We start from the raw sequence: 26026 nt of genomic DNA on the forward strand, positions 1-26026 counted from the left end.
AACACGGAATAATACTCTTTGAAGACTTTTTATACTTCGTAAGTTTTATTGGGCCACACTAAAATCAACTTTCAGCAATTGAAAGATTATTAATTCAAGGAAGATTTCAATATTTCTTTGGCTCACTGACTTTTCTGGCTTTTGACTTTGCGTATCTTCTAGAAAACATGCAAAACTACAAGGCTGGGAATAAAACCACATGGCAGTGGCAGGAAAAGATTGTGGTTATGAATAACAAAACATTTAAGGAGTGAGCGTGGTATCCATGTGACAGCTTCACACTGGCTGAAAGGATGAAACATGTTTGTGTAAGGTTTTCTTCGTGGTTATATACAGTCATATACATATACATATACATGCATACAGTCATACACAGCTACGTGCAGTCAACGGTTCTTCTACAGTCACTTGTTATACCACAGTCCCTTAATGACAGCAGCGCCCTCTGCTGGTACAAACCAGTGACTGCAGAAGTACTCCACTCCAAACATGGCTGCCCTAGCAACTGCATGGGAGGATGATAAACATTACTCGGTATCTGTCATAGTGCTCATTATTTCATTTATTCCTAAACTGCCTTACATTAGTCAGGCGGCTGTATTTGAATGATATGTTTTGTTTTCTTTTTGGCGCGTTTTACTTTCAGTTTTCGGGCCATCTGAAAGTCTAAAGAGCTAACGTTAGTCAGTGCTAGGTAGCAAAGTTAGCTTTAAGAGACGAAACTGCTTGGTAATTTTACAGATTTGTTTATTGCGCTAATCAGTAGTATGCAGGACTCTGACATACGCGCGCCATTAATAGTTTCATTGTTTTTGAAATGTTTTTCAGAGCTTTTGTTGCTAAATTTGCGTCTGTCCGATAATGGATGCTGTATAAATAACATGGTTACAGATGCCAATGTCGTTGAGTAGACTGTGAATTTATTATTGGACAGAACTTCTGGACTTTTGAAAATGCAAAAAATCTACACCTGAGGTTGTTGGCATGAGCAGCACTTGTGTTTTACTAACACTAACTGAATATGAGCAGGGGGAGGAAGAGCCTAGTGTCCTGCAGCCATGCACATCACCCCTGCTCAGCGGTCAAAGTGCGGACCACAGACTGGCCACACAGAAAACTGCACAGTTCCTCAGGGAGGCTGAGAGGAACAGGAGGCAGTAAGTAATACTGCTGCTGTCACTTCTTCTGCGTTTAAATTGAATTTCTAACACATATTTTTATTTACATCGTCAAAAGTTTCATATCGATGTTATCTTGATTTCTCATTCACTGAAGATGAGTTGGAAACAGTCAGCAATAATACTCTGTGCCATTTAAGCGATGCTCAGTTGGTATTAAGGGTCCCAAAGTGTCCCAAGAAAATATGCCCCACACCATTACATCACCACCAGCAGCCTGAACTGCTTGATAGTTCCTCTTTTTCAGACCATTCTCTCTAAACCCTGAAGATAATTTTAATCACAGGTCATCTTGACCATGTCTACTTGTAATTTTAATTGTTCTAATAAGGTGAAATCAGATTATTTGTAATAATGTGTAACAGATCAAATGAATCGCTGAACTTTTCATAGGATTGAGAAGTTGGAGAAAGAGAGGACGCTGATTTCTCAGTGCAGAAAGAATGGCTGGGCGGATGTGAGTGGAGAGATCGAAGAGTACGAGAATGTGCTGGAGGGACAAAGAAATGCTGAGAGTAGGTCTTTCTTTACATATACTAACATTTTCACCTGACATTTTAATGTTGCGAGGTGACGGGGCATCTCACTCGGCATTTTTTCTGTGGGGTATAAAATACCCTGCTGGGAAGACTTATTATCAGATCCAGAGAGGCTGGAATCTCTGGAACTGGAGGCATAGCAATAAACATTTATTAGAAGAAGCATCCATCCTTTGTGATGAATATTGCTTTTCATTAACCTGTTCTTTTTTCTTCAGAGATAAATCTTCAAAAGCAGCTCATGAAGATTCATAATGGTGTGAGGAAATTTCAAAGACATCTAACTGATGTGAAACCAACTCCGGAGTGTAAGTTTTTACTCATTTATGTTAAAGTGGACCATTTCTGCTTTTCCTTATTCCAGTCATATATATTATACTGTTGGTAAATGCTCACATTAAACAGAGTGAGGGTTTTAATTAGTAATAGCTGGTATTTGTGCAAGAAATCCCTGTGAGCCACAAGCTCAGGCTTCAGACCTCGCTTAAAGCTCCCCTTTAGACTGTTTTTTTCTGCTCCTGGGTCTGGATGATGTCAAAGAGATGGGATATCCCTAATATGGACATCTTATTCCAGCTGCTATTTAAGCGTTCTGTTCTCGATTGGCAGCCAGTCATAAAAATATTACTTAAAGGACAAGGAGCTAAAACAGCTCATTTCAGAGTAAACGAGACTTACTATGAAGTAAATGGGGATGATTTTGAACTTTTAATCATGCAAAGCTGATGTAGTAAAGATCCAAGAGTAAATAGCTGGAAATGGAAATGAATGTAATAGGTCCTCTTTAATTTAATTTCCACTATTGCAGAGTATTCAATTCAATTCAATTTTATTTATATAGCACTAAATTACAACAACAGTCGCCTCAAGGCACTTTATATTGTAAGGTAGACCCTACAATAATACATACAGAGAAAAAAAAACAATCATGTGACCCCCTATGAGCAAGCACTTTGGCGACAGTGGGAAGGAAAAACTCCCTCTCAACAGGAAGAAACCTCCAGCAGAACCAAGCTCAGGGAGGAGCAGCCATCTGCTGCGACCGGTTGGGGAGAGAGAAGGAAGACAGGATGAAAGACATGCTGTGGACGAGAGCCAGAGATTAATAACAAGTGTGATTCAGCAGAGAGGTCTATTAACACTTGTTGAGTGAGAAAAGTGACTGAAAAGGAAATACTCGATGCATCTGAGTAGTGCACTGCTCAACAAAGTTGTCTGCATTGTTATATGTATAGAGTTCTTATTGTCTCTGCATTTCTTGGATTTTCAGTGATTGAAAAACTGAAGGAAATCATGTCAGAGGTGGAAATTTCTATTAACAGCGTGAAGGAGGAACAGCGCTCACGGTAACAGCATAAACCAAACAAGCTGAGTTAAATGTAGAGGCTTAAAATCCATTTTAAAATATGTCATCCATATTAAAGTAAACTACCTTTAACTTAAAATGTAATAATATTTAACATAGTGAAGCAAGCAGGTACATTGCACTTGTACATGTTGCATTCGTTCGCACATGATTCCAGCTTTATGTACGTTAAAGGAGAGAAAGAGCAGCCACCGTTTAATATTTTCTGGGGGTGAACTTTTGTACTGATGTCAATATTTTGTTAAAATTGATTTGCTTTTCGTTCAGCTTTGAGGAATTTTTGAAGGAAGAGTGGACATGCAGACAGGAAATCACCGCTTATGAGAAGAAGATTGAAAACTGGAGCCTTGCTGTCAAAACGAATCCCAAACTACCCGCAGCTCCCACTGTTAGGGTGTGTCTCTGTCTCGTCTTCCTCCTCTCTGAACTTTCTCTCGTGTTTGTCAGTTAGGTGGTAAAATATTAGAGAGATGAGTTTCAGTGAGAAGTCTCAGAATTAGAATAAGATAAATAAATATCTCTCTAACCAACACAGTGGCAGTTGACTTTATTTCAAAATGCACCCTGAATTCATAGCTGCCTCTTTTCCATAAGACCAAACCACCCGACAGAGACCTGCCAGCAGAAGTCAGAGTGCTGGAGGTTTTCCTGCAGAAGACTGGAGGCTCTTATGGTGGCTGGGACCAATATGACCATGAAGCTTTTCTTAAAGCAAGTAAACCATTACTGTTATTTCTCTTCCTTTCACTTGCTGATCATGTCATACGGTCAAACACTACTGCTTAAACTAACGGGCAGACTCAGCAGCTGCCAGCCCAAAGCTTGGTGACCTCAGCGCGGTTGTCTGTCTGTAATCTGACTCACAGGTCTGGGTGAAGCACAGTGGGGAGCCGGGCTACAGGAAAGAAGCCAAGCTGTATCTGCCTGGTAGAACAATGGAGGAGATAGAGCAACACGAGGAATGGCATCAGGAGCTCATCTACCTGCAGGACAGGAAGAAAGAGGTAATGACAAAACATGTCTGAGCAGCATAGAAATCCAACTATTATCTATATATGTGCACATTAGACAAACGTGAAGGTGAGGTTGGAGAAAAAGCACCTGTGAACTTCACTTTTAGCTCATCCTACAATAACCTTTGAGTTTCATTGATGGTGAGCCAGTTTGACCTTTGAGTTTTCAGACAGAGTTACAAAAAGCTTTTAATAATTTATTATGAGGGGAGACTTAAAACATCAGCGCAGAAGTTCTGCTGACAGTCCACTGTTTTTAACTGAAAACTAAGCAATCATAAAGAGTTAGATTTTCATCTTCACTACATATCCCCCCCGATTCGTTTGGAAAAATGGCGATGATTGAACATTACCTCACATTTTCTTTATGTGTTAACATTAAATAGACAGCACATCATAAGAATTGTTTGCAACCCGTGCTGCTGCTTGTTAAGTATTTTGTGGTTTCTTATGTCACTGCTTATTTTTATGCCACATGCAGGCTATTCAGCGCTGGAAAGCCAGCAAGCATCAGGAACACCAGATCAGGATACAGACTCAGGAGAAGACAGAAGAGGCAAAAAGGAGGGAGAAGGAGGCCAAAAGCCAGGCCCAGCAACACAGGTGAGCCAGGAGTGTGACACACTAGTATGAAATAAAAAGGAGATGATGCAGGCGGGTTGATCTCCTAGCTATGCCGGTTAAATTCAACCCAATGTTGTAAATCCCACCTCATGTTATGAGCACCCAGTTGATTGATGGATTTTTGGGGGTGTCGTTTGTTCATGGTATATAATTTGTTTTAGGACTGAGGAGGAGAGGAGCGAGATGGCACGGCGTCTGGAGGAATGGAGGGAAGAAAAGAAAAGGAGGGAGGAGCAGGAAGAGGAACAAAGACTGGCTGAAGAGATTCAAAAGAGGAAACGGGAAAAGGTGCTTTTGTGCTCGGGTGTCATTTTACTGTCGCTGTAGTTTAGTTTAGTCAGGGAGCACTTCTGTGTAGTTATGCACTCATTTAATGTAAAAATGAAAATACAGAGTAAAACCAAGGAGTAAATATGTGCATGTTGTGTCCTGAACTGCTTTTTACTTTAACCAATAATGTATTCATACTTTTTATTAGGAGGAGCGCCGCCGGCAGCTGGAAGTGAAGCTAACCGTAGAGGAGCAGCTCCGACTGAGGAGAGTAGAAGAGGAGGAACAAGAGAGGAGGAGGAGAGCAGAAGAAGAGAGAGAAAGAGAAGAGAGGAGAAAGGAGGCGACAAAGAGCATCAGGCGTTTTAATGAAAGGGTACAAAAATGCCAAAATTACAGACACAAGGAAACACAAGATGCGATGTTTGCGTGTTTTAAACTGAGATGCCTTAAGTGACTGCTGTAAAATGCCAGATTTTCAGATTTCTGGTGTTAAACAGGATGTTGCTCTAGATAAGAGCGCGGTTTTCATCAGGCGAGGTTGTGATGTCAAAACACTGAGAAATACAAGGCTCGTCTCTGCCTTTCTGCAGGATCTTCATAGGGTGGAGGCAAAGCGTCATGAGAAACAGCTGAGGGAAAAAGAGCAAGAGGAAAGGCAGAGGAGACTCGCTGCCAAGTTGAAGGAGAAGGTGAGAGGTTTGTTTTCTTGTGGAAAAAGTAACAGTTAAGTCACTAAATCGGAAAATCATCATTGTGAAATCTTGAAATAAGAAGATTAAACTGCGTGTGGGAAAAAGGTTGACGTTTTGTCCTTTTTTTCCACATTCAGGTGGACAATCATGTCAACAGAGACCCGTCCAGGCTTACCCGCCCTACGAAGGGATGGGAGGAGCGGCTGAAACACGTTGGACCGTCGGGAGATGGGCCAATGCTACAAATGTTTCACAGGTTTGCCTCCTAAACTTAACTTTTTTCTGTAAATCTTTCAAGTTTCTGTCAAGAAACATTTGGTAATAATGAGTAATTTATTTCTAAATGACTGAAATGTTCTTTTTGTTACAGAGCTGTTCCCACTTGGAGACAAGGCCTGTGATGAAGAGTCCTGCATTGTGTTCAGAATCCTTTCTATTTTTTAAAGAAAATAAAGATATACACCGCCCGAATTGTCCCTTTTTAATTTGTCATATAACTTTTAAGGTGCAATTCAGTTCAATTTTAAACTGTGAAACTGTTATTTTTAAAATAAAGATTTTTATTGTGATGTGCCGTTTACACTTTAGGTACATCGAAGTAGTATGAGCTTTTATTTTGAAACTTAAACGTACCGGAAAAGGATTCTCATAGGTGCGAAAGCAAAGATGGCGGAAGAGGAGAACGAGTTTGAAGAATTTGAGCAAATAGACTTTCTAAGAGATCGACATGTACGATTCTTTCAGCGAACACTTCAGGTGTTACCTGAGAGATACGCCTCGCTGGAAACGACCAGGTCAGTTCACCGAAATGAACAAAGATGCTCTAGTTTGTGTGTTTTGTGGAAGAACTTCACTAGCAGCTAAGCTAGGTGGTCTTCACAAGCAGTTTTGAATGGAGGCTAATGCTAGTAGCATAGCATAACTGCAAGCACCAGCTTAGCCAAGTTATGGCAGATGAACAGATGTATTAACACAATGCAGTGAGGTGTTTATTATTAAGTGATAGGTCATGTTATTATCATAGTCATCAAGGGAATTGGTCTCACCTAAGTGTTGCAGCGAACTGTAATTTGTAAATTTGAATATTAACTGTACGTGTTTCAACTTTTTTATTTAATTAACGGAAAACGCCGCTTTACAAACTATAAACTAGTGTTTCGCTATAAAGAAAATGTGTCTCTAATGTAGAACGAACTGAGAGGTTTACCATAATTTAAGCAGAATAAATGAAATGAAAAGTAAGTACTAACTAGTACTTACTTGGCTAACTAGGCTGTGATCTGAAGTAAGAACACGAAGCAGGTGGTTGAGAGAGATCCATAAAAAAGTAATGAAAGTCACCAGAAGCAAGGCGGAATATTTCAGTTCAATTCAGTTTTATTTATTCTGCTCGCCAAGCTAGTTGCCTCGAGGTGCTTTATATTGTCAGGTAAAGACCCTACAATAATACAAAGAACCATGACCGGTTGGGGGTGAATGGATGAAGACAAGAGAAAGACATGCTGTGGAAGAGAGACAGAGATTAATAATAACTAATAATTAAATGCAGAGGTGTATAAATGCACAGTGAGTGAAAAAGATGACTGAAGAAGCATCATGGTAATCCCCCAGCAGCCTACATCAATTGCAGCATAACTAAGGGAGGATTCAAGGTCACCTGGTCCAGCCCTAACTATATTCTTTATCAAAAAGGAAAGTTTTAAGCCTAATCTTAAAAGTAGAGAGGCTGTCTGTCCCCAGAATCCAAACTGGGAGCTGGCTCCACAGAAGAGGGGCCTGAAAGCTGAAGGCTCTGCCTCCTATTTTACTTTTAAATACTGTAGGAACCATAAGTAAGGCCGCAGTCTGAGAGTGAAGCGCTCTATTGGCGTGATAGAGTACTGTAAGGTCATTAAGATGGGGCCTGATTATTCAAGACCTTGTATGTGAGGAGCAGGTTTTTAAATTTAATTCTGGATTTAACAGGGAACCAGTGAAGAGAAGCCAATATAGGAGAAATATGCTCTCTCTTGCTAGTCCCTGTGAGATCTCGTGCTGCAGCATTTTGGATCAACTGAAGACTTTTCAGGGAGTTTTTAGGACATCCTAATAATAACAAATTACAGTAGTCCAGCCTAGAAGTAATAAATCCATGAACTAGTTTTTCAGCATCACTTAGAGACAGGATGTTTCTAATTTTGGAGATATTGCGCAAATGGCAGAAATGTGTGTGAATGATAGGGAAGGAGGTGTCACAGTGAAGAAAAATAAGTACCTGACATCAACCATCCAAAGCGATGAACCGTCCAATAAGAGGTGAAGAAGAGAGTGCAGGCAAGGTGGAGTGATTGTCAGGATAGCAGAAAGAGTGAAAGGTAAGGTTTACAAGATGGTAATGAGAACTACTGTGATATATGGTTTAGTAACGGTGGCACTAACTAGAAAACAGGAGGTGGAGCTGAAAGTGTTAAGATGTTCGAGAGACGTCTGTCTCGCCCTAGCAGCGCCTGTCCCTCTCCTCCTCTTCCGTTCGCCTCAACATAAGCTCGTCATATTCTCTTATATGATTTACTCTGAGGTGTTTGACGAGGTTAGCGGTGTTGCCACAACACCTCACTGTCTTGCCACATGTATCGCAAACCGTGTCTTGGCTTTTTGTGGAGGTAAAATACGTCCACACATGAGCCATTGTTGTGAGTGCGCACGCCAAGGGGCTGCCACACATTTATACAGCCGTATTTCGCATATGACTATGAAAGGCGGAAGAGAAAGTAGTTCCAATTTAGATGATCGTAATGATATTGTTTCTTTCCACTGTGTTCCTGTTAATGATAAACTACAAATTTACCCCAAATTACTAAAATATCAATATTTTAATATGAGAATCAATTCTAGAGCATAAATAACTGGTATCGGAGGAATAGATATTTCAGTATCCGCACACCACTACAATAAACCACATCTTACATTGCCTCTGATTTTTTGCATTCTCACAAATATATTTGTAATAAGTAAAAATGAATGTAAATCTCACCTTGTTTTTAGGTTGACCATCGTGTTTTTCGCCCTGTCTGGTCTGGATGTGCTGGATGCCCTAGAAGTGATTGATCGGAACGTCATGATTGAGTACATCTACTCACTACAGGTTCTGCCTACTGAGGATCGTAAGTCACACATTTTCCTACTTTTATAACTATTTAGCAGTTGGCAGTGCAAAAAAAAAATCATTGTCAGTAGGAATATTATTTTTTACAAAGGCTAACATTAAGTGGTAGAGCAATACAGCTGTCAGAGTTCCTGAATGCATTAATCAGGCATTGCATCTTTGCCTACATTTGTGCCCTGTTTCTTTGGTGTAAGATTCCACAGTTAAGTTTAACTGGTTTAGTACCTAAATTGAACTGCACTAGAAAATAAATCAAAAAGATTTGAAAATTATGGAATTCATCATCAATCTCTGGTGCTGTTAGCAAACGGGATGCTGGTAGGGGGTGAGGGTTAGTGCGTGTCAGTCCCTAAGATATCATCAGGATATTACAGAGAGACTGAGTTACTGTGGGATTGATGGGCTCTTGAGAAGTTCAGCTTTCTGCCTTTTTAAGATTTTTACCCCAGGATACATTTCAGGTTTTTCTCTTCGTGTTTGTCGACTTCAAAGCTGTCGAACTTGAAAGTCTGGATTATGAAACCAATACCGACTTCCAGGTGTTCTCCTCGCTTACCCTGTTACATTCATTCATTCGTCAGGGAAAGTTGGACTCTAAATCTTTAATGACTTGGGTTTTTTTGTCTCTAACAAGCCAGTCTGTGCCATCTGTTTAGATGCCCATTCAGTTAATTATTCAAGCCATCAACAGAAATTACAGAGGGGTAGCCATGCCTGATTGGTCTCGGTTTTGTTGCTGCCATATGTTTGGCGTCACATTAAATTTCTTGTCATTAGGTGTGAAAAACACAACTCAGGAGGCACTCGAGATTTCCTAATGTATCATTGGTATGGAAATAGATCTCTGGCATGAAACTGCAGATGTTTCGAGTGATTTAATCTTTATATTTATGCATCAAAAAAATGATAAAGGTGTTGTGGAGCAAGTATAAACTCAACAATAAGTGCGAATAGCACCTGCCACTCAGGGCATAATGATCTGTAGATGTAATGGTGATAAATGTGCGACATGTAACAACTGTTTAATTATCGTATGTTGAAACTGCTGGAGCATGCTGTCCACTGTAAGTGGTGTTTCTGTCATAACCAGGAGATGGCAGCAGTGTTCTTTTTATATTATTATTTTTCGGGAGAATTAAAAAAAAAAAATCTAGTAATGCTTTCTTTGTCCCAGTTTTTCTTCACCTGTGTGGAGTGACGACCTTTTGTTAAATATCTGCTCTTCCTTCCGCTCTTGTCTTTTTTCAGAATCCAACCTAAGTCGATGTGGGTTTCGGGGATCATCACATATTGGAATCCCTTACAGCACTAAGGTACAGCCATCGCCCACCCCAGCATGTTTTTTGAGGTTATGTTTTGTAAAAACTAAAGCATCACCTTCTTTTGCATTAGTCTTAGAGGCGGCTTCACTACTATTATCCCTATTTTTCTGTTGTTTTCTATATTTATGGTAATCCTGCTCCAAATATTTTGTTATTCTTCCCTCCAGCTGAAGGATTAGTAGTCAGAACTATTACCATTCTGTCTACAATCTCTTCCCGTATAGCTTCAGTGGTAAAAATAATATCTCCTGCTGATGTTTTCTCCAGGGCCCAGGTGTGCTCCATCCATATGACAGTGGCCATGTAGCTATGACCTATACTGGGCTGTGCTCACTGCTGATACTTGGAGATGACCTTAGCCGGGTTAACAAGCAGGCCTGTCTGGCTGGTCTGAGGGCGCTGCAGCTGGAGGATGGCAGGTCAGAGCGCACACACATACACGTTCTGATTTCCTTCAGCAGCTCGATTTAAATACACCTGAGGTGGTGGAGACAACAAGCAGCCTTAACACGGACTGACTCACATTTGATTCTGCAGTAGCAGTTCTGTGTGCAAGTCTCCAGGCACCCTGATAAAAGATTGTACAACAAGAAAACAATACAACGCTTGCAAATCTTTAGTGGGGTAGATCAGTGAAACGTCCCTTTCTGTTTGTGTAAAGAGGTTCAGCTGCACATTTATTCCCTGAGATATCTTTTCTTATGTTATTATTAAAAAGAAGTGCAGTTTGATGATTATGTCTCAGTGTTTCTACATGATAAAGAAATGCTGCTGAAATGAATCAGTCAGCATGACTTCCTGGGATGTCATTGTTAGAAACGAACATATAAAACTACCGAAAATGTCCTGTAATTATAAGACAGAAAGCCTTTGTTCATTTCCAGAAAATGCATTTAGTTTTGGTTTAGTGTGAAAACCACTGTAAAAACACAAGAAACAGACAATTCTACAGTAGATGGTGGAAAAAAGAATCTGTTCTGTCATTCAGTTGTTTATCTGTTATTTAGTTACCTTGATGAAGTATGAATGGCCATAGGAGAGATCTTTATCAGTGGAAAAAAGATGCAAAACTACAGTTAAAAGTCTAAAATTTATGCCCTCTTTCATCCAGTGGGCCAAATTAGAGTCTTTGCTGAGCCGATTCTGGACTCAGGGCCTTATGTTTGACGCCTATATGTTCTATAAATTTAACGACTCTCTTCTAACCATCACAGCAGGATAAACCTTCCCAAAGCGGCATTATTGTTGGCATTGGTCTTTGCTCGTGGGAACTGTGACGTCACCACATCCCTGTAACTATTTATAGCTGTGCTTGAGGCGTGCTGCCACAACGCAGAAACAATCACTGGATCAGTGCGGGAATTAGAATAGAAGAAAACGAAACGGGCAACAAAGCGATCGAGAGGATTTTGGCTCATCTGGTCAAATGACCGATGAGCCAGTGCCGTGGCCAGACGTCTGCCAAACATCCACTCTTCCTATAAGTCGGCCAAAATTTAATCGAACTTGTGGGTGTTTTTCCATTTTCAGAAGATTCACTAGTCCTCCAAGAATATTGATCCGATTTTAGTGACACTTGCACACAGTGACCACCTACTAGGTGTTCAACCAAATTTCGGTCAAGGCCGAGGTCACGTGTGTCATTTTCCAGCCAATAACCTGCGACCTGAGATGGATCGTGAGCTTAGATCTCACATCTTACTTTTTCCACAAAATATCTGTGCTCTCTGTAGCATAGAATAGAATAGCTTTTTATTGTCAATGTACATGTAACTTTTGGCACGCCCACCATTCATAAGGGCGACAACGGTAGCCAACACAACTGCCAGTATCTTTGACAAGTTCACTTGGTGTTAAGAAAAGTAACAGCCGCCTCACTAATGATTAAAAAAACAGGTCAAAAACGACAGTTAGCAACATTAGTCAGCAACCTCTGAACAAACACATGACAAATAAGTGTTTACTCTGCGACTGCCAGCTCTCTAATGCGGCACAAACAATGCCTTAGCAGTTTTATCTGAGAAGCTTTATAAAAATCAAATTCGTCTTCAGAATGGACAGCAGGCTTATTTCCAGTTGTTTATGTAGCTCATCCGGCTTTACTGCTTCCTCTTTCTTCCAGTTTTTACGCAGTGCCAGAAGGAAGTGAGAATGATATACGCTTTATCTACTGTGCAGCCAGTATCTGTTACATGCTGGACAACTGGTCAGGCATGGACATCCAAAAGGCCATTGAATACATCCGAGGAAGTTTGGTGAGTAGATGTTAAAAAATTAAAAAATATGAAATGTAGCTTCCTGGTAACTGGGTGCAGCTGTAAACAACAACACAGCGCGGCAACATTTGAATGAGAAGAACAGGCCACCCACCTTCAGTAGGTGGCACTCTGCCGAGAAATACTTCATTTATAATAAACGGAGGGGGCTGAGCAGTGCGGTGTGGTCTTAAAGCTGTAGCAGAGTGTTCTTTCCCCCCTCCCGACCAGGAGGGAAAACACATTTTTTGCACCACACTGATATTTTTATCAAGAGCTCAAGTCCTCGAAGCAATGCGGGTTCCACTAAATCCTTAAATTGATTCTGTATCAGGACAAGCTCATATAATTTTGGCAGTTAGCACAAGAGGCTTTTATTACATAGTTTATCATTGTTTCACTGGTGTGTTGATAACAGGCTTCATACTTTTGGATGGATACCAATTTTTTTTTTTTTTTTTTTTGCTTAGCAGGTTAATTATTCGTGAATGTAAGTATGCCAGAAGCAGTGGGTGGTGGGTGGTTATGTATCAGAGGGCCTGTTTATGAGCAGCCATTTACATTTACAAACCTTATTGTTGAGGCGTGATCAGATCATACACAGGGACAAAACATGGTTTGACTTTCCCGCGTACCGCCTGTCATTTAGTGTGAGTTTTGTATGAGCTGCCTATTGTAGCAGGTGGCGGTTTTTCATAAATATGTGTAGAAAACTGTCGTGTTTCATGACAGTTTCAGCTTCTTTTAAAACAACAGGGTAACCTTATCTGGGCTTTTTTAAAGAAAGAAAAAGGAGTCGGAGCTCTGCGAGCTGTCTCAGAGCATGTTTATGTATTTTACTGAGATTATATACGGTAGTTTCTAAAAACTGAAACAGATTGCAACACAAATGTATTTAATCTTTTTACTAAATTGGGTGTCAGTGTGAATAAATATATATTCAGAAGACTGATGTGGTGATTTTTTTTATCCTTGCTCACATTTGAACCGTTGTCTCTCTCTTTCTAGTCCTATGACAGCGGGTTTGGCCAGGGAGCTGGGCGAGAGTCACATGGTGAGTCTGATATTATTTTAATTGTTTATGTTATCAGATAAGTGAACATTGAGGAAGAAAATTATCGCATTTCGCAGCACAAATGTCTCTGAATAATGATTCGATTTGTGAGTTCATATCAGATCAAAGGATTTGTGGGTGTGTATGCCTGTGTCGCAGTAAAGGGTATGAACGTCCCCGATGGTGCTAAGTGTTTTAAAGGATTAGCCATTTAAATAACTCTCTATAGATACAGTACCTTGCCCTCATTAAGCTCTCCCCCGCTCAAATTAAACCGTGTTATTCTGGCACAAAAGCCTTCATCCTACATGCTCTTACACAAATACACACACTTCTCAGTAACACATTTACTGTCACCTTCTTGGCACAGTGAAGAAATCATTTTGTGGTAGCTTTGTGAGGCGCTGTGAACGCATAAATTGAAACCGCTCAAAGGCACAGATTCTAGTGTGTCTCAGTGATTTCCTTCCTTGAGATAAATTCGACCTCTGTGATTACAGCCTTCATTGAGACTCTGCTCTCTTCTGCAAGCATGCCAACTCTCTGTCTGAAGGCTGATTACACATCAGTAGAGATGCAGAGTAGATGCCCATACATCCCTAAAGTGTGTTTGTTCAGCAGCAAGGCCTCCCACGCTGTTTGCTTTGCACTGTTTTGCTGATAATTGTGTTAAATGCATAAAATGGGGTATTATTAAAAACTATGTGCAGGGTATACTTTTCTCCTTTTTCTTGCCATGCATGGTTGTTTTCTTAAGATGGTAAGAAAACAACATTTTTGTCATAAATAGACCTCAGAGAAATTCCATAGATGTCACCCCTCGTGTTTAAACTGTATTATCAGTGTGTTTGGGCTCATTGTCATGCTGACACATGAATTTGCTGCCAGTCAGGTGCTTTCCAAATGGTATTGCATGGTGGATCAAAAGCTGATTGTGCTTTTTCACATTTGTAATTTTACCGATGTTGACAAGATTCCCAACAGCAGTGAGTGAAATGCAGCTCCAAATCACAGAGCCTCCACCCTGCTTTACAGGTGGCTGTAGACACAATGTTGCACCTCTCTCCTGACTTCCACACATTTCGGTGATGATTTGAATCAAAGAAGTCAAATCTGGGTTATTCACTAGTATAGCTCAGCTAGCGCTGTTCGATATAACGATATATATTGGATGACGATATAAAAACATCTATCGTTTCATTTTACGCTATCGTTTGTTTCATGGTGTCGCAAAATAAACTGTTTACGGCAATATTTTTTCATCGTTCTGATGGTCACTGTAGAGGCTATATTAATTTCTTAATATAAGAGAAAGTTCTCTCTTTCTCTTATATATAATATAACCACACTACTGAGGGACAAGCGTCTGTTTTTATGTGTTGTCGTTAGCAACAGCGACGGTAACACCTTCGCGTGTCCGCTTGTGTATGTTCCACATAAACCTTTCACAATAAAGCTCAAGATCCTGTTGAGACTTTTCAAAATAAACTGAATCACGTGAAAGAACAGATTTTTTACGGATGAGAAGTAAAAATGAGCCGCCAGGTGCTAAAAAAATAAACCTTAGACTCAAACGTTAGAACAGGCTTTTCCCCGCAGCACGCCGTGTAATAAATACAAAGAAAACGGCGGCCGTTACAACTTATGTCTAAAAATGTATAGTTTCATGCATCGGTTAAAACACTCGACTCCGGGTAAAGGACGCGCAGCTGGAAACACTTCACGCAAGTCGAGCTGCCCGAGATTCACAGAATTTACAGAAAATGTTAAATTTTTGTGATTTATATCGTTATCGGATGATAGAATTCTTATATCGGGATATGAGATTTTGGTCATATCGCACAGCCCTAAGCTCAGCCCTTTCTCCCTGTTCCCCCTCCCTTAAGATTTTTTTTTGTCCTGTTTCATAAGGACATGAATTTCAGATTAATTTCATCTCCTGTAGATAGTTATTATTATTATTATTTTTTTAAGGCAAGCCACTTCTTCTTTTATCTTCCACTTTTCCTAATTTTAACCGCACACTATGCCGCAATGTTCCTATTTTGGGTTAGTAGCACTTTGGGAATCACCTTGTTGGTCCAAAAATACAATTTTATCCTTGTCAATTTATGTTATATTTGGCATTTTTGGAAGATTAAACTAAATTAAACTAAAATGAGAATAAATTATGTGCTTTTATTTACAATTTAAAATTAGTTCCTTGCCAAGTTGTCTGTTGTAACACTAGTTCATCCCGTGAGTTTGGTTCATTTTCATGCCACCTCTTTTTTTTTACATCTTTTGAAAATGTTTCGGTCAAAGGACTTGCCTGAAAATGAGTGGAAAAAGCAGCCGAAGTCCAAAAATGAACTTAGAAACTAATTTTGGGAAAGCCTGGAGAACTAGTGCTCAAGACCACTAGTAAGTAAAATGACAAGAAGGTCATACTCCCCAGATTATTTAAAATAAATCAATGAAAGTTGGCTCAAGCTTTGGGACTTTAGTGTATATGTTGGCACAGGAGGAAATAAGGTTACATTCAGGTGTGAATATTGTTATACTTTCCAAACAGAAAGCTGCTTTTAGGGTCTATTTTTATTATAAAGCCGATTGTTCCCAACCCTGCGGTTAGAGTCAATGGTTAGGATTCCCCTCAGTTCTGTTTGACATTTATATTTATCTCCTCTTCCTTCGCCTCAAGCAGAAAGGGAGCTAGACATGGCTGATTATAGGCAAGTGTAGCATGTTGGCAGATTTACACTCGTGACCCAAACACTTCACCACGCCTTTTCTTTGTGTCTCCCCTTCACACGTTACCACGTTCAAACAAACACAGATAAGCTGGCAGTGATGTTCATAATGTGTGGAGGTCAGCTAGAGCAGCTGTGATAATGAAAGCAGTTGACAGCTGGATTGTAGAAGATTGCTTATGGCTGCTCTGATAACAGCTTATCATCAATCAATCAAAACTCTCACGCTGGTATTAGTCCAGCTGTATGATGCTCTGTTTTTCAGCCCTCAACAAAGCATCTCTAAAGGTTTTTCTCTTCTCGTCTTACGTTTAGCCTGTGAGTTATTTGAGCCCACACACAGATATAAAATCTGTGTTTTGATTGCCGTGCCCTGCAATCATCTTGTTTGTCACCAAAACATATGAACCACCGGCGCTGCTTTCCAGTTTGAATACATTGTCAGATTAGTCAAATTTAATGAGCCTGTGTTGTGTTTCTAGGCGGCTGGACGTACTGCGCCATAGCCTCTCTGTGTCTGATGGGTCGACTGGAGGAGGCACTGAGTCAGCGGGAACTGGACCGGATCCGGCGCTGGTGCATCATGAGGCAGCAGAGCGGTTTCCACGGCCGCCCAAACAAACCCGTAGATACATGCTACTCCTTTTGGGTGGGAGCTACATTGGAGGTAAAGACCAGTGGGACAGACACGTGCACGCATATAGAGACACCGTTTTGCATGCATTAAAAGTGAAGCTGGGTGCTGCACTAAATGGCAATTAAAATACCAGCAGTTTAAGAGGAAGTGATTCCTGTGCACCAACATGGATGTACAGCCAAACCGGATACCGAAACACTAAATAGGGAAGCTTAGATTGCAGCACACAGTGAGGAAGTGCTGCTCTTTTTCCTCCTACAGAGGCTATTACCCTACATGTTCACACTGGGAAAAATGTGGGCCTGTCGATTGTCTCATTTATAGAACCTTTTAAGAAGTTAAGTTTATGAAATTTCTCTTTATTACAGAATAGAAGATGTTACACTTTAGAATATATTGGCATTCACTAAATGTGAATCATTTTTGAAAATCTCACATCGTCTAAACTCGTGGTCTACTGGGGGATTTAATTGCTTGTAAGCCGCAAACCCCTCTGAAACCCTACAGCGTCACCTGATATGGACACGGAAATGTAATCATCTAGTTACATTACAACAGCTCGGTGCCGTTGAGTCCCCGTGGCATTTCCGGCTACTTTTTTGCCACAGTTTTTGAATTTTTCAATCGCAAGTTGCTGAAATTATCAGGGTGGATGTGAAGGAATGTACAATGAAGACAAACTGGAGGGACAAATATTTTTGCCCCTGAGGGAAAAACTGACCACAAAGTAGGCTGGGGACAGAAAAAGTCCCAGCATGTTATTTCTGTCCTTCAGCCTGCACAGCATATAAAACACCGGGACATGTGGTAATTAATACATAGGTTGGTTTTCACTTCCATATAGGCTAAAAGCCTGACCTAAATACACACACACACACTCGTGCTAAAGCAAACCCAGTGCAAGAAAACAGTAGATTGTTGTCAATCGCCAGAAGGATTAAAATTTCACAGTCAAACAAAATATTTGCAGATGGCTCACACTGAGGTTTGATGTTTTTCCCCCCTGATGTCTGTATATAGAGGGAGAATATCAAGTGTGTGTAATCACTGGTTTTCACCTTTGTGGAAATAAATGTTGTCATATGTGTGTGACTTCTCTAAACACAGTCTGCTCTGCTTCTTTGGAAATGAGTGTGTACTGAGCCAGTTTAATCTTATAATAAACAGCGCTCTCTAAATGTATACCAGTGCATTTGTTTTGTTAGAGTCTCTTGCAGATGTTTTCCTTTTTCTTATTACCCTTATTTTCCAGCTGTTAGATGTGTTCCAGTATACAAACTTTGAAAAGAACCGGAGCTTCATCCTGTCCACGCAGGATCGGTTGGTGGGCGGCTTCGCCAAATGGCCAGACAGCCATCCAGGTAAGCATCTCACAGTACATGTAGTCATTAGGTAAAGTGCAAAAAGTACCCGACTACTCAAAAGCCTAATGTGGATTCCACCCATAGTTTTTACAAAAATCAGTTTTGCTGTTTGTTTGCATAGAGGTTATTTTTGTAGAAGCTCTGTTTAGGTTACTATGCTTTGCTGTGGCTTTAAATAGCTCAAGGATAAGAGGTGGTGGATGTAAGCAGTTAGGATACCTTTATTTTCCTCTCTCTCTTACTGAACAGTTTCCACGCCCTCCACAGGTACAGGGAGGTCAGGGTGGAGCTGTGGTTGCCGGTTTTATTTGAGATCAGCGGATGAGCTCTTGTAACCCTAAACTTCAATGGTCTAGTTGCTCGTCTGGTCCGTATTTGTGCTTTCTTCCTCGCCCTTGTAATGTGTAATTGATGAGGTGGTTGTTGTTGGTAGCCAAGGACACAGCAGATCGGGCTCCTCACGTTACAGGAACAAGGCAGGGGAAGACAGGGTGGAAGGAACAATGAGGTGAACAGGGCAGGTAGACAGTGTGATGACAAAGCCGTGTGAATATACATGTACAAAGGAGAGTTTTAGGAAATAAAAGAGACTGCAGCAGTATGGGAACAGATACCGCTGGACTTCTGTGTGTGTGCGTGTTTGAGCTGCGCAGTCATGCACAGGAAGGAACTGGCTTGGGAAGATGGGACAGCAACAATAGCCCGGAACAAAAGAAGGTGTTGTGTATTTGTTTAGCAGATCTGCACCAAATAAAGCCAAATATACTTTGAACATTTGGCACAGCCCAAGTTTGTCCACAGGTACTGTTTAACAATCTGATTAACAGGAATATGTGAGATTACACGGGGTAAGAGTGGCTGAAATTCCAGTTTAAAGTGATTAAATTGAACCAACAAAATATCAGCTGTTTATTAAAAAAAACAAAATCAAATAAAATCCACAGGTCTTTTCAGCTAACTTTTTTTTGCTGTAAGTGACGTGACAGAATTTGAACGAACCAAATGGTTGTCACAAAGAAAGCTCCTGCCTTTATTGTATACGCGTGTCTCTGCTTTTATAACACTTACAAGAGACAGTTCGTGGCCCAAAGGCGTAGCTTAGTGATCAAAGCAGCCTTATGCTGATTCATGTTGGAGAAAGTGCTTTGAAGTGGCATTGATCAATACGCTGCTGTGCAAAAGTCTTGAGTCACCCTTCGTTTCTTTATATTTTGCTAGGAAAACGGGAAATGGGTGCAGCGATTTATTGAAACATATTCAAAAATAAAATGGAATGCAAGATATAAGGGGAAAACAGAGGCTGTACAATTCTGAGGAGCATGAAAGTCAATATTTGGTATGACAATATTTATTCTTCAATGTAGCCTGAACTCTGTTAGGCAAGCTTTGTTGTCATTTCTTTAAGTAGTCTTTGGAAATACTTCTTCAAGGACATTCAAAGCTCTGTTCTCTGTCAAGATGATCCCGCACTGCTTCAATAATATTGAGGTTCGGGCTCTGGGGAGACCAATCTATGATATTGCCCCATTGTATGGTTTTTCTATCCAGGTATGCTTTTACTACTCTGGTAGTGTGTTTGGGGTCATTTTCATGTGGATCTAAATCTAAACAGAGTTTTCTGTATTTATATTTCCATCAATTTTTACAAGATCCCAACACCACTGGCTAAAATGCAGTGCCAAACCATGACAGAGATCAACCATGTTTTACAGATGGCTGTGTAATTTAGCACACCTCAGCCCTGTTTGTTGTCTCTCCCTGTTTGCCTTCCTTAAGAACGGCTGATGTTAATAGTAGATGGATCAGCTGAAGGTTCAGGTGCATCTCTGGTCCCGTGTCAGGTTTTTGCCATTTTTTTTTTCCTGTTTCTTAAGGACATGACTTTCAGATTTGTCCAGTTTCTTCAATCTTTTTAAGAGCACGCTGCACAGCATGCTAAGATATGCCAAGTTGTAACGAAACGGAAAAGAAATGGAAAGAAACGGAAAGAAATGATGCGTTTGTGACAGGCTGCTAGTAACGAAGTGCCTAAAGATACTATTTGTCTGTCACACAATTCTCTGTGCTACCTGCTCGGACCCACACATTTAGCACTTAGCTGCTAAAGAGCCAGATAGAGGTATCATTATTTGTAACTAAAACAGAGCTAACAGCTCTGCTTTAATGTTCATCTGCATCTCTGGGTAAGTAAATGGTAAATGGCCTGTATTTATATAGCGCTTTACTAGTCCCTAAGGACCCCAAAGCGCTTTACATATCCAGTCATCCACCCATTCACACACACATTCACACACTGGTGATGGCAAGCTACATTGTAGCCACAGCCACCCTGGGGCGCACTGACAGAGGCGAGGCTGCCGGACACTGGCGCCACCGGGCCCTCTGACCACCACCAGTAGGCAACGGGTGAAGTGTCTTGCCCAAGGACACAACGACCGAGACTGTCCAAGCCGGGGCTCGAAGCGGCAACTTTCCAATTACAAGGCGAACTCCCAACTCTTGAGCCACGATCGCCCCAGTAGACAGTTTGCTAAATGGACATTGATAATTTCCTTATCAGTCAAACCGCCTCAAACCTTGGACTGATGGAGACGTCTCTTCTGTTCAGCCTTTAGTTTGAGTCCTTGTTGACTCCTGATTGATGCCACTAATGGTGCTTTGATTGACTCTAATGTCTGTGTCCAATCATCTGTCATTTCATTATAATTCAATTACTGCTCATTTACTGGCTCGTGCAGCTTTTACTCTCGTCCCAGGGGAGGTGAAACGACCACAGAGGCGACCTGCATGCATTATTTATATCTACTTAAAGGTTCAGTGCAAGAAAACCATATGGAGGAAGGTTCTTATGTGAAATGAGGTTTTTGTTTTATTGACTGCATATGGATGGGTAAAGGGACATCCAGCACGTTCATCTTATCCAGTGGTTAAACTGGGGTTTATGACGGACGTCGGGACTCAAGACCATGCAGAGATTTTTCATTACTAGACCTTACTTGCCTTCTTGTTCCTCTACTTAAGAGGCCGGTCAAGTTTCATAGTTGTAGTCTTCTTGAATTCTTACATTAGACTTGAGCATGAAATTGGAAAGCTCCCAGTAATATGATTTCAAGCTAGTAACGGTACCAGCTCACCTTGATACTGCAGATAGAATATGATGATGGTGCAAAAAATGCCAACAGCTCTCATGGTGCTGTATAGACTCTGAATCTGTTTAGTTATGTGTCTGCTTCCTCATTTCTTATTCTTTGACATATTTGTCACACTTAAATGTTTCAGATCATCAAACACATTTTAGTATTAGACAAAGATGGCTTTGTTGTACTCGAGTTATCTAACCTGCCCCGCCTGCCCTCTTTTGTTAAATAATAAATTAAATGTGCTTAACAAAAATCGTTTTTTTTTTTTTTTAAAGCTGGGTTTAGTTTCACTAGCCACTCCCAGGCCTGATTATGGCTAGATTCTTGGTGAATCAAGAAATCACTTAAATAGAAGCTGTCTGACAAAGTGAAGCAGGTTAAAAGATCTCGAATAACGTGCACAACATGGCACAATCTAAAGAAACTCGAGAGCAGCTGAGAAACAAAATCTCTGGCATCTGTCAGTCTGCAAAGGGTAATAAAGCTATTCCTAAGACTTTTGGACTCCAGTGAACCACAGTGAGACAAATGGAGACGACTTTCAACAGTGGTGAACCTTCCTGGGAGTGGCCAACCTGGCAAATTTGTTCCAAGAGCTCTGTAACCTAGAATAACCTGGAACATCATTTAAAGAACTGCAGGCCTCACTTTCCTCAGTTAAGGTCAGAGTTCATGTTTCAACAATAAGAAAGAGACTGAGCAAAAATGGCTTCCATTTTTTTCCTCTGGCGTCATCAGTCAGTGTACGAGTACTGCAAAGGCTACAGACCTGTCACATACAGGTGTTTGTGCTGTGATGCATGTTATCATCTCTGACCTAGTTTCTTCTTTCCACTCTTTCAATCTCTCTTCCTCTCTGTCAGATCCTCTTCATGCATATTTAGGGATTTGTGGTCTGTCCCTGATTGGAGAGCCCAATCTGAAGAAGGTCCACCCCGGTCTTAACATCACCCAGAGAGCCTTTCAGCACCTCCAACAGCTGCAGCAGACATGGAGAGACAACACCGACACCTGCGGACGTCAGCACTGAAAGCCGGATGAACCGCGGCGCTCCCTCTCAATGGCTTCAGTTATCAGCAACGTCGAACAGTTACCAGTCAAGGAGGACTGGACTTGTTGAAGAGGTTTGGCCACTTACCAAGAGGCCATCTCATGTGAGGACTGAAGAACGCTCTTCTTTACAAAAGCAGTAACTTTGGGACGCTCACTTTAAATCCATCCAGTGCAACTCTTCCGTTAAGAGCCACACGCCTCACGTTTTTTGCTGCCTTTTATTCGCACAGTAGTCAATAACGGTGCGGTTTGTGGTTCGTGGGAATAAAAACGTGCCAGAAAGTCAAATTTGAGCTGCTATAAACTTGAAATTTCTGATGCCTCCATTGTTCCATTGAGTTTTTAGATAATGGCCTTTTGAGCTTTGCTGCTCATCATCATTGTGAACAATATCTTCATAGCCAAGGATCAAAACTCTAAATGTACATGAGAAACATTGTAATAAGTGTTTAAGGGGGGATCCCTGGAGGGCTGGGATCATCCACACTGTCTTTTTATCAGGTTTATTTGCTAAGATTATGCTATTGCTGAGTAATGTCTCTAAATTTTAAATGTGAGATCTGTTAAGGTCTCCTTTTCATTCAAAGACTTAAAGAATTCGAAGCCTAGTCTCCTTTTCCTTCTTTTGCTTTTTGTTTTGTTGCCCTTGTAGCATTTCCATCCTGACATTGCTTGTGAACCTGTTTAAAGCCTCAAGCTCTCATGTCCCAAAGGTGATACCAGGCCAGGTTTACTCATCTCCCAGTTTCACCACTGCAGGCTGTGTGCACTGATCAAGATTTAAATTAAAGAGCGCCTGGTGTGAAATTAATGGAAAAGGTGGTTATGGGTTTAGCTGCAGGCAAATCATTTTAGAAAATATCATTCTTTGTCTGCATTTTTCTCTGACGGCTAACAGAAAAGAGATTGAGCCTCTCCAGGGAGTTTGTTAAGAAGGGGAAAACCACCTTCTTTCCTGCAGAGGTAGTAGCTCCCGGTTGTAGCAGCAGACCCCATCCTAACACCCCACAACTCCTGCATCCTGACCTGTGCTCATTCGCTAGCTTGCATGCTCCCTGCAAGGCGCTAACCAGCCTCAAACCGGTAAGAAAAGATGAGACAATAGCACCGTAGCTTGAGGAAATGTATTCCTTTGAACAGTGCAGTTATTTTCAGTGCAGAAAGGATGCAAGGTAACAACAGAGAACAATGAGCGTGAGCAGAATGGACCACAGAGTGTCAGGAAACAGAAGCAAGTGTTATCCCAACGAGCTACTTGCATCCCCCCCCACCGAAAATGTTCATCACAAAGTATTTAGCAGTGATCTGACCCCAGACCCCTAAATCACTGAGGCAGAGCTGGTAGGGTTTACCGCACAGGTGCTCAAAGGAACACCACTCACATGTCGTTTAGGCAACCTTTTACTCCTGACCCGAGGCAGAGAGTTTTAAATTTCAAAAACAACCCTTAGAGTGACACACGACACTGAGTTGATCACAGCCGCCACCTCCTGCCCTCACTGAGGTTCTCTCATTCCCAAATAATCATCTTCTCCCAGCCACATCCTTTCATACCGGGGTCGCCGTCTAAGCAAACGCTGCCTGCAGTGGTTGCACCCTCACTGTAGGCTGCATGCAACAGCCGTTCTCACAATCTTTTTCTTTTTATCCTACCATCTAAACTAAAGCCGGTCCTGGCATCATCTCCCTTTCCTCCAAATTGACCTCGTTTTCAGTTAAGGTTACAGACCAGGGAGACGGAGGAAAGAAGAGGTGAATAAATAAATAATTTGAGCCATCTATTATTAAAAGTAAACCAATGTAGGCTGACGTCTTCTCCTCGACTCCCAACAAAGCCCTCAGTGTTATATAGCCTGGTTTTACAGCTACTTTTTAGCCAATGCTTTATTATCGTTCATGTTTGCATGCTTTTCCTAAAGCGACAGGCTTTGCTGTGGCTATTCGTTGTTACTATAGTATCATTTTTCCTAAGATTTTGTTTCAGTGCATCTTTTTCAGATGTTCTTGAATTAAGCCTTAGATAAGTAAAGAAAGGATCTGAATTCAGAAAAAAAAAGTAATTTTCTTTTTCTTTTTTTAAAGTCATCATTATATTCTTGAATCAATGTGTTGTGATTTTCTTTGCTCTGTAAGAAAGAAAACTGTTACTTCTGCTGCACCACTGTAGAGCCAGATCCGGTGAAATTTAATGATCTGCATCTTAGGACGTCACTTCTGCTTCCTATACAGATTCCTCAGGCCATCCTCGGCCTGTCACTCGCTCAAATTTGACTTTGAAATGTGCCTCGTGCAGCGTCGTTTTGGGTCAGTGCTCTGTGAATACTGCAATTCTGTACATGCAGCATAGTTAAACTGGGTTAGGGATGCTCCTTCTGTCAACAGACGCCCAGGATATTTTTCTTTCCTGGAGGAGAATAAAGAGGAAGGAACCATCTACTCTAAATGCATGTAAACTTACAGGAAGGGTAACGACTGCTCTCTAAACTCTTTGCTCCTCCCATTTTTGTTAAATGTGCTTATACAATCAGACTGTACGATCTGACTGATTGAAGTGATTTTTTTTTTTTTTTTTTTTACTGGAATCTGTTGTTGGGGTGTTTTGTTTTTTCACTCTAACGCTCCCCGTGGACACTTTCTTAAAAAGCATGAAAGATTGGATTAATGGCTCTGCCACGTGACTGCAGATGAAGGCTGTCTCAGCAGAGTCACCTGTGCTCTCCCCCGGTCGCATCGCAGTCCACTCTGTCCCAAAACAGTTGGACGACGGCTTTGTGCTTTAAGCTGCAGTGAAAACTGTTTTCCTTCCGAGATCCAGCAACATGTGGTCAAACCATAAACCCCTGCTTTGCCATCAATAAATATACATAATGTAATAATGAATAATGTAAGAATAAAGGTAATGAAATTTATTTTTTCTATGCTTTGTAGAGATATTGAGTGTAGATACACATGTAAATGTCTATAAATATGTGACTTCTATCGTGCAAGAGAGAACCAGGTTTACGGTGACGTGAGTGAGACTGTTAGAGGAACTGGATATGCAAATGTTGGCATGTGATGTACTGTTTGTCTATAGCTTTGAATGAAATGATGTTGGCTCTGGCTTGGCAGTGCAAACTGTATGTATGGTAAATAAAACCTGTACTAACTGTCTGAATTGTTTTCTGTGGGTGGGTTCGTGCAGCTTTTCACTTTAGCTAAGTCGCACTTTAACCTCAAAAGCTGGAGAATTTCTTCGGTACAGAAGTTAAAAATAAAGGTTAATACAACCTATAACAATATAGGTATAATAGTGTATAGCGCAGTAAAATAAAATTCAAAATGGCAACATATTTCACTAAAGTAAAATCTGATTTGAAATCCAAATAAGGAAACAAAGTATACGTTTAAATATAGATCTGTCCACCCTTTTTTTTGCTGCGTGTCTGGTTCCTGGGTGCAGGGTTTGAATAAACCATTAACATGAGAAAACATGATTTTCAGATAGATGTGTCACATGACCTATGAAAGACTTCCTGTATCTGTCCATGTGGCTGAATCAGCCTGTTAGAGAAAGTTTCTCTGCTGCTGTCCAGTGCGTGCAGCAGAGGTGGTTAGGTTTGTTACTTCAGCCAATCACAGAGCCAGCCTTCCTGCTCC

The 26026-nt window shown here is 40.9% G+C and overlaps 2 protein-coding genes across 3 annotated transcripts; both read left to right on the forward strand.

Moving 5' to 3' along the window:
- Nucleotides 1–472: 472 nt before the first annotated feature.
- ccdc112 (coiled-coil domain containing 112) lies at nucleotides 473–6152 on the forward strand. 2 transcript variants are annotated; one of them, XM_080892941.1, is made up of 14 exons: nucleotides 473–534; nucleotides 1030–1157; nucleotides 1572–1693; nucleotides 1936–2025; nucleotides 2988–3063; nucleotides 3351–3477; nucleotides 3678–3794; nucleotides 3950–4087; nucleotides 4578–4699; nucleotides 4882–5008; nucleotides 5199–5366; nucleotides 5584–5682; nucleotides 5823–5941; nucleotides 6056–6152. In XM_080892941.1, exons 1-14 carry the CDS (start codon nucleotides 490–492, stop codon nucleotides 6084–6086), a joined length of 1509 nt encoding a protein of 502 aa, XP_080749067.1. In that variant the 5' UTR covers nucleotides 473–489; the 3' UTR covers nucleotides 6087–6152. The 2 variants fall into 2 exon arrangements, with proteins under 2 accessions (XP_080749067.1, XP_080749066.1); XM_080892940.1 differs by having other exon boundaries at nucleotides 476–534; nucleotides 1027–1157.
- A 169-nt stretch (nucleotides 6153–6321) lies between these two features.
- pggt1b (protein geranylgeranyltransferase type I, beta subunit) lies at nucleotides 6322–25538 on the forward strand. Its single transcript, XM_080892942.1, has 9 exons — nucleotides 6322–6479; nucleotides 8710–8828; nucleotides 10079–10143; nucleotides 10420–10571; nucleotides 12275–12407; nucleotides 13416–13461; nucleotides 16676–16860; nucleotides 18083–18191; nucleotides 22198–25538. The coding sequence occupies exons 1-9, from the start codon at nucleotides 6352–6354 to the stop codon at nucleotides 22362–22364; spliced, it is 1104 nt and encodes a 367-aa protein (XP_080749068.1). The 5' UTR covers nucleotides 6322–6351; the 3' UTR covers nucleotides 22365–25538.
- The last annotated feature ends 488 nt before the right edge of the window (nucleotides 25539–26026 follow it).

Source organism: Rhamphochromis sp. 'chilingali', assembly GCF_963969265.1.
Source record: "Rhamphochromis sp. 'chilingali' genome assembly, chromosome: 10".
Taxonomy (NCBI): Eukaryota; Metazoa; Chordata; class Actinopteri; order Cichliformes; family Cichlidae; genus Rhamphochromis; species Rhamphochromis sp. 'chilingali'.

Excerpts from the sequence above, each read along its gene's own strand:
- pggt1b (XM_080892942.1), top strand. The coding sequence starts at position 6,352 with ATGGCGGAAGAGGAGAACGAGTTTGAAGAATTTGAGCAAATAGACTTT. Across the intron at positions 10,572-12,274 it reads CTGCAGCTGGAGGATGGCAG|TTTTTACGCAGTGCCAGAAG; the intron begins GTCAGAGCGCAC and ends TCTTTCTTCCAG. Across the intron at positions 12,408-13,415 it reads AATACATCCGAGGAAGTTTG|TCCTATGACAGCGGGTTTGG; the intron begins GTGAGTAGATGT and ends CTCTCTTTCTAG.
- ccdc112 (XM_080892940.1), top strand. The coding sequence starts at position 490 with ATGGCTGCCCTAGCAACTGCATGGGAGGATGATAAACATTACTCG. Across the intron at positions 2,026-2,987 it reads TGTGAAACCAACTCCGGAGT|TGATTGAAAAACTGAAGGAA; the intron begins GTAAGTTTTTAC and ends TTGGATTTTCAG. Across the intron at positions 3,478-3,677 it reads CCGCAGCTCCCACTGTTAGG|ACCAAACCACCCGACAGAGA; the intron begins GTGTGTCTCTGT and ends CTTTTCCATAAG.